The sequence below is a fragment of the Nicotiana attenuata genome, chromosome 6 (assembly GCF_001879085.1).
Source record: "Nicotiana attenuata strain UT chromosome 6, NIATTr2, whole genome shotgun sequence".
In the NCBI taxonomy this organism is placed as follows: Eukaryota; Viridiplantae; Streptophyta; class Magnoliopsida; order Solanales; family Solanaceae; genus Nicotiana; species Nicotiana attenuata.
Genome location: NC_031994.1, coordinates 26,951,745 through 26,960,292, shown reverse-complemented (window position 1 = coordinate 26,960,292; position 8,548 = coordinate 26,951,745). Strand labels below are relative to the sequence as shown.

At 38.4% G+C, this 8,548-nt stretch overlaps 1 protein-coding gene across 1 annotated transcript; it reads left to right on the top strand.

Moving 5' to 3' along the window:
• LOC109228214 (beta-1,3-galactosyltransferase 6-like) lies at window positions 2,084-3,232 on the top strand. Its single transcript, XM_019393376.1, has one exon. The coding sequence runs from the start codon at window positions 2,118-2,120 to the stop codon at window positions 3,201-3,203; it is 1,086 nt and encodes a 361-aa protein (XP_019248921.1). The 5' UTR covers window positions 2,084-2,117; the 3' UTR covers window positions 3,204-3,232.

Sequence of the window (8,548 nt, the reverse complement as noted above, 5' to 3'; positions counted from 1 at the left end):
GGGAGTTCAAGCATAATTATGCTGGAACTCCCGCAAATTTTACGGGAGTTCCAGCAAGTATAATTGTCCAGTATAATATACTGGAGTTTGGAGCACTGGTGCTCCAGTCTCCTGCAAATTTTACAGGAGTTAGCAAAGTATACCGGTCCAGCATAATATGCTGGAGTTCGTACACAAATGCACCAGAACTCCCATATATTATACTGGACCGGTCCCTGTTGCACCAAAATAGTGGCTATTTTTCATTGACTTGATAAACGCTGGCTATTTTTCATTGACCAGTGTGAAAACTGGCTATACCATGATATTTCGCAGCACAGCCACCTCTAAATTGTGGCCCACGGAAAGGCAACCCCCCCCCCCCCCCCCTCCGAAAAGCAAAACTCCACCCATCCACAAAGCATAAAGGAAATTAGAAATGAAAAGAGAAAGAGAGATTTGAAGAACTAAATTAATACTCCTGCCCAAAAAAGTTTAAACCCTTTTTATATATTTGTGAAGTTAAATGAATTTTCTTCAAATTTAGCTTTCTCCATGATCATTTTTAATACTCTTTTATTTTAAGTATTTGGGGAATAAATTTAATAAATTGATACTTCAAAATTGGAAGATTTCTTATTTATAAGACACAACTTACTTTGACGTTTTCAATTTTCCATAGAGAAACTGTTTCCTGCATCTGCGGTCGTTGCAGCTAAACTAACAGAGGAAGATGGAGGGGGAGGGGCGGAGGCATCAAATAAATTTTTATTAACACAGAACAAGAAGATGTTCGATTCCGCTTTGATGTTGTTAAGCCAAAAGCGCAAAGAGCATGCGCATAATGAGAGCTAGAGGAATGGGAAGACAAGAGAATGCACAGGTACTCCATCTACCAAAAGAAATGATTGAAATAGATCAAAGAATGGAAAGGCAAGTTGCGAAGGTGCTGACTCAAAGGCTGATAGGATTGAACTCAAAGGGAAAAGGATGTAGGCTAAGCAAGAGGATTTACCATCGATCGTAAAAGACGAAGTGACTCACCAAGAGCCTTGCCCATCAGGGGCCAGATCTTTTAATCTTTTCATAATTAAAACTCAATGCGCCCGCTCCTTTAAAGTGCGGCAGCTTAGAAGCTTACCTTATTATTAGAGAAAGGTTTAAAAATTGCCACAAAGTATGTGTTTAACCCATCAAAGGAATTAGCTATGTGAAAACAGCCCGATATCTATAAGGTCATCATTTCAACGGTATTGTATGGCATGTGCATGCAATTGGTTTACTTGTAACACTTGAACTAATTGAATCTCTCCTTCCCCGCAAACTTTGCGAAAAAAGAATAGTTAATGTTTTCAATATTGTAGGAGTAATTATAATGTTGCGAATATATTGCATTAGTGCATGCAAATTTTCTTTCTTATGTTTCCTAGTATGGATTATGGAGTCGAACAAGAATAATCGTAGCACATGTTATATCAAATGGTTGGCAAAGGAAGACGTTTAATATGCTATCGCCCTGAAAAAAATATTTATTTAACTGTTTATCAATTGAAACAGAACCTATCACCTATATAATTTATTGGAATATTCAGGATTTCAGGACAGTATATATGGAATATCACTATATTTAAATTTTTTTAATAATATGTATAAACTTGGTTAGTAAAGTATACAATTTTCAAATGTATACTACATAATTTCAATAGGAAACATTGAATGCTTTCATTGTCAAAAATAGTGAATCCTTTCTCTATATATACACAACAGATATACATAACCAATATATACAGATCGTCACCTTGAATCTTATCTTATGGTAAGCAATATGAGAAATTTGATATTTGTGACACCTCTTACCGGTTTTGGAAGAACCAATTAGTGAAACAAATGATTTATTTTCAAATAAAACAATTTGAAAATTTTGTGAACCAAATTTTCTTTACTAAAGTGTTTTTCCCTTTTTTCTAATTTTCTAAGCACCAAGTATAGCAGTGGGAAGAGAGAGAAACATATTGGATCGCACCCTAATTTTCTCATTTCGTGTACTTGAATCCAATTGATTCAAAGTCAAATCGGTGGACTCAGTAGCACGATATGGCCAACCAAAATCTTTAAACTCAAGGAACTTTGTGTACTTTATGATAACTAGTTTTCACATTGAAATGCTGCCCTTTAATCTCCATATACTCATTCTCTCAAAGCTTCGCTCTATAACCTTTTTGCCTTCACAAATCTTTGCTTTACATGTTACGATGAAGACATACAAACCAAATGGCCGACGTTTCATCATTTCCTCGTTTTTCTTTATTATATTCCTTTGTGTTCTAGCTTCAATAAATGAAATCCGATTTGGCAGCTTTTTGATGTTAGGTAGATGTGCTAATTTATCTCAAACACCAAATAGTAATTCTTCTTCTGCTACAAATTTTCTTAGTGTAAATTCGTCCTACTTGTCCACCAATAACCAAATCCGAATTCTCATAGGAATCTTGACACTTCCCGATCAGTACCAAAAGCGACACTTCCTGCGTCTAATCTATGGAACACAACCTCCAATAATGGGTGCAAAAGTTGACATCAAGTTTGTGTTCTGTAATCTAACAAAAGAAGATCAAAAGGTATTAGTGGCACTTGAAATAATGCGTTACGACGATATCATCATCCTCAACTGCCAAGAAAATATGAACAAAGGTAAGACGTATACCTATTTTTCCAGCTTGCCAGAGCTATTTTCAGTCTCAGATGACCAGCCATATTATCCACCTTATCATTACGTGATGAAAGCCGACGATGACACATATATAAGGCTTGAGAGTTTTGTAGAATCCCTAAGGCCATTGCCTAGGGAAGATTTGTACTATGGTTATGTTATTCCATGTCCTAGCATGGACCCTTTTGTTCATTACATGTCAGGAATGGGCTATTTAGTGAGTTGGGATATAGCAGAATGGATAAGAGATTCTGATATTCCTAAAAGTCATTTAGAAGGGCCAGAAGACAAGGTTTTTGGAGAGTGGCTCCGAGATGGTCACCGGGCAAGACATCGGTACAATGCCAAATGGTCTATGTACAATTTCCCCGAGCCGCCAACGAGATGCACGCACGAGCTGTGGCCGGACACGATTGCAGTTCATATGCTGAAGAATCAAGAAAAGTGGATTCAGACGCTCAACTACTTCAATGTCACTAGGGATCTTAAACCATCTAAGTTGTATCATATATGATATACCTTAGGCAAACACGTATTTTCCTCTGTTTTAGTTCTCTTGTTAACGTGACAATTTTTTTGAGATGCATTGATATTCAAAGACAAACAAGTTGTAGAAATTAATTACACAATATAGCGTTTAAACAAATTTAAGGGGTTTCATAATTTCTTAATAACCTAATTATATCTGTTTTCAAACCAAAATCACTATGTGATTACCAAAATGAGATAAACTTTTCACGCCCTTGAAATTCATACACGGTGAAGAGTAGGTTACAAAAAGCAGTTTCTATTCTCATGCAAATTAACCTAATTAGAAACTACAGATACGTTTGACAATTAGACCAAAAGTGCAAGCAAGAAGCTGCCTAATCTGGAGTGAGACTAAAGTTAGGCTCACTTCCATAACATTATTTCCGCCAAGATAGAATATATGCATGTGACTGCAAAGGACAGCTAGCGACATCTAAATTACAGCGGACGGAAAGGCAAACCGCCCCCACTCCCCCAAAACTCCACCCACCCACAAAGCATAAAGAAAAATTAGAAATTCAAAGAAAGTGAGAGATTTGAATATCTAAATACTCCTGACCAAAAAAGTTTGGCCCCTTTATATTTATTTGTGAAGCTCAATTTTTCTTAACCTCCAGCCTTCTCCATAAAAAACTCAATATTGTTTTTCTAAATACTATTTAGGAATAAATTTCTATTGTGACTTTTGTACGGAGTAAAATATGTTTATATTTATGACCGCATGAAAAAGTGACATGTGGAGCCGAAGACAGAAGACAGTCGGACTCGGAAGCAGTGATCTCGCTTGTCATCAGAGAGAATGATATTCATAAAGGCAAAATAAATGTCTGCCACCTGGTAGCATTTAATGAAGAATATTCTATAGCATTAAGTGCATGGTCTGTTACAGAGAATATGGCATTCACCGCTCATCGTTACACATTCTTCACGGCCCTCATAATTGTCATTTAAGAGGGGCTTGATCCTAGGATCTTGTTCCCTAGGTGTAACTATAAATAGTGAACTCTACCATCATTTATAAGGAAGCGAATTTTCTGACAAGCATATACCATATTCTATCAAAAGCTCAATACAATTCTATCTTCTTGCTCATTTATATCGTTATTACTGCCCCCGAAAACCCTGCTCCCGGAGTTACGCTTTCTTATGTTTTATCTCCATCTCAAGGCTAAGTATTTTCTTTTTATTTAATTTATTTATCATCTTAGGATCAAATCGATTCGCTTGTCTATAAACCACATATAAATTCAATTGTACCCGTTTACGAGTAAATATTTTGGTGTCCATCGTGGGGCTTAGACAGTTGTGTAATTGAGTTGATCCTTGCATCTATTACTAACTCGTTTGATTCTTTGTTCTTAGCAAATAAAAAATTAGAAAATGCCAGATAACAGAATCAACATCGCACACAACGTTGAGGCCCAAAGAAATTAGCCTCAGCATGAGGATTCAATCGGTGATACCCGCAATGAGGGGGATGAGGCCATGGCGGTCCATGACGGATGATATCCGCAACATGTTCGAGAGACGACTCTTGATGATGTTGAAGCCGAGCACGTTGTCGAAACAATAAGAATCTCAAAGGAGCAACAAGAGGCCATTATAGGTCATCTCACACGACAGGATAAGGTCATGACGGAGATGAAGCTGGCGTTGTCGGGTGCTTCCAACAACGCGAATGGGCGAGGTCCAGTTTCTCCCGATGCTCCCGCAAACCAAACAACGCAGTGGGTGATCACAACACCCCGAGGGTCGAGGTTGGCTTTGATGGGACCGGGGGAAACGGTGGTGGACCCAGTAACAACAATGAGAATGATCCCTTTCAAACCAAACTTATATGGTTTGTGAAAATAAACACCTGAATGGATCAAATTCCAAGCGCACTACCAGTGCTGAAAGGTCCAAACTCAAAGAAGTACATAAATTGCCGTTTAAACCAAGCGTGGCACCAGAATTGAACCCGAAGCGGTTTAAAATGCCAGACGTGGCGAAGAATGATGGGACTTCAAATCCTCAGGAGCACATCACCAACTATACAATGGCGGTGAAGGGAAACTATTTAGCTCCCTACGAGATTAACTCAGTCTTACTAAAAACATTTTGGGACACTCTGACGAAGGGAGCCGTGACATGGTATTTGCTTTTGCCCGAGCACTCCATAGACTCCTTTGAGATGCTCGAGGACTCATTCATGAAGGCCCATGCCGGAGCTAGAAAGGTACAGGCCTGAAAGGCTGACATATTCAGGATTGCGCAAGGAGAATCCGAGTTGTTGCGGGAGTTTGTGACCATCCAGAAGGAAAGGATGTTTCTACCAACCGTACCAGACGAATAGGCAGCTGAAGCATTCACCAAAGGTGTGAATACGGGAAGTTCCAACGCTTCTCGAAAATTGAAAGAAAGTTTGCTCGAGTTCCAGGCAACAACTTGGGTGGATGTTCACAACCGGTACGAGTCAAAAATAAGAATTGAGGATGATGGACTCGGTTTTCCGGCGTCGGCCATGGGTCGGGACCTGGAGAAGAATAAAGAGAAATCGAAAGATGATTTTGATACAAATCGACGGTCTTCAACTGGTTGGATTTTACCCTACAAATGAGCCGAAGGACGCGGTAGAGGTTTACGATCAACGAATAGATTCTCTACTGATAGGAGAACTAATCGCAACCAAAATAATAGGTCGTTGCAGGACAAGGAGATGTTAGACTCTCGAGATTCTTTCTAGCTCAGGCTTTCCGAATACAACTTCCACGTCAGCATAGTGGAGCTTGTTGGCTATGAGGAACATTAAAGAAGCATGTGTTCCCGAAGCAAATGAGATCGAATCCAGCCAAAGGGATCCTAATTTATGGTGTGAATACCAAAAGAGATATCATGCGACAACGGGCCGCAATTTATAGGCACAAAGGTCACAAAGTTCCTTGAAGACTTGAAAATTAAGAGGATCACATCATCACCCTATCATCCAAGCACAAACAGCCAATCAGAATCAACGAACAAGGTGATTATACAAAATCTCAAAAAGAGATTGGAAGCAGCTAAAGGTAAATGGCCCGAAGAGCTGCCATGTGTACTATGGGCGTGCCAAACAACACCCAAATTGAGCATGGGGGAAACTCCTTTCTCTCTTGTGTACGGGGCAGAAGCCCTGATCCCGGTGGAAGTAGGAGAGCCTACCCTAAGGTATTTCCGGGCAAACGAAGAAGCTAATAATGAAGCAATTTTAGTCAATTTAGAGCTGCTCGATGAACACAGGGACTTGGTACATATAAGGATGGCAGTCCAAAAGCAGAGAATAGAGAGATATTACAATCGAAGAGCCAACCTCCGTTATTTAAAAGTTGTAGACTTGGTTTTGAGGAATGTAACTCAGAACATCGGGAAGCTCAATACCGGGAAGCTAGGTACAACATAGGAAGGCCCCTACCGGGTTTCAATTGTCACAGCGAAAAAATCATACGAGTTGTTGATACTCAATTTTTCCCTATATATTTTTATATGCAAAATATCTTTAAAAAATAGCATACATATGCATATATAAGTATGTCCAAGCATCTTACTATTTTTCCCATAATTTTTAAGGTTTTTAAACTGATTTATTTCCCTTTTCTATCCATAAAAAACCCAATGATTATTTCTAAAATTATTATTTTGGTAATTCATTTATTTAAATTTTATATTTATATAAAAATATGGCTAAGGTATTTATTACACATTTTATACAAATTTATTTGGTATTTTTAAGGATAGAATTGCATAATTGCAATATTAGCCATTTTTAGGTTTAAATTCGTCTCATATTCATAAAATGAGATTTCATATTTTTAAATGGACATTTATGTATCATTTTGGTTCTTTCAATTTAGTTCCAGATATCAATTTACTATTTTTTATAATTTTAAAAGGGAAAATTGGCTATTTAAATAATAGCCCAATTCGTTTCAATTTTAGCCTAAAATCTGACCCCAAATTGGACCCCAATTTCCAGCCCAATTTCAATTAAAACCCGACCCAGGCCCTAATTACCCCTTCCCGACCCAAACCATATTAAATCCTGGCCGTTGATCTAAAAGATCAACGACCCTCATCCGTTCTTACCATTTTAATCCAAACGACCCCCCCAAAACCCTCATTTGCCTCACTCGTCTCCATCTCTCTAACCTCTGGTTCTCTCTAGAACCTTCCCTCCTTCCCCTCCTCTCCGATGAGTTCCCTTAATCTTCTCCGGCCACCTTCTTACCTGAATCCATGGTGGTTTCACCACCCACCAAGCCACCTATGGCTCCTCACGTTTGGTTACTGAATTTTCATGACTTGACCACGAAGAGTTGGGTCCAGACCTCTGTCTATTCAAGTTCCACGGCCATCTAAGGCCTTGCTCCGGCAAGCCGTGTTTGTTCGAGCCTAGCCTCAACTCCTCCTGTTTAGATCCAAGCCTTTCTCACCGCTTGGGTTCCTCTGAAAACCCTAGCTTTGAGATTTTTCTGATCTCTTTAGATCTGTCCCAGATTTATGCTTTCCCTAAGTTTTTAAACGATTTTCTGATATTTTTTTCAAAAAAAAGTTATGCTTTCAAAACCTTTATTTTCCGATCTAGGGTTTTGAGTTATGTATCTCTGATTTTCTTGTGTGTTTCTCTGATTTTCTTCTTCTCTTGTGTGTTTTCTACTATGTTTCTCCTACTGTGTTCTTGTTAAATCTCTTCTACCATGTTCTTTTATTATGTTGCTCCTATTGTGCTCTTGTTAAGATTTTCCTACCATGTTCTTATTTGTTTCTTCTACCAGTTCTTCTACTGTTGTTTCGCATATTATTTTTCACTTTGTTTCTCATGAGTTTATGTTACTGAAAAGCATGTCGAAGGTCCCAGTTCCTTTCTGAGACCTTTGAACTTGTTTCGACTAGTATCTTTTGCTTTCTTGATTACTCGCCCTCTCATCTCGGCACTCGATTGATGGTAAAATCCTAAAATTTAGGGGTTCATCCGGGTTTGAGAACATTGGCTATGTGATATGTTTGTTCTTCATCTTTAAAGCTGTCTGATTTCAGAAACCCTAACTATTTCGAGGTTCTGAACTTGTTTCTCAATTGAGTCTCGAAATTCTTTGTCTCAACCTCTGTCTGTTTAAGCAATTCTGATTTTCCACTAAAACTTTTCTAAGGTCTTTTACACTAGATCTTTTGTATGCTACTAGATGCTACTTCTCTTCTACATTGCTAACCTATGTGACTACCATGCTCCTATGGTCTATTATCTACTGATTTTGCATTCACACGACATCTTCTTAACATGTTTGTATGCTCTTTATATGCGCTGAACTTCCCCTC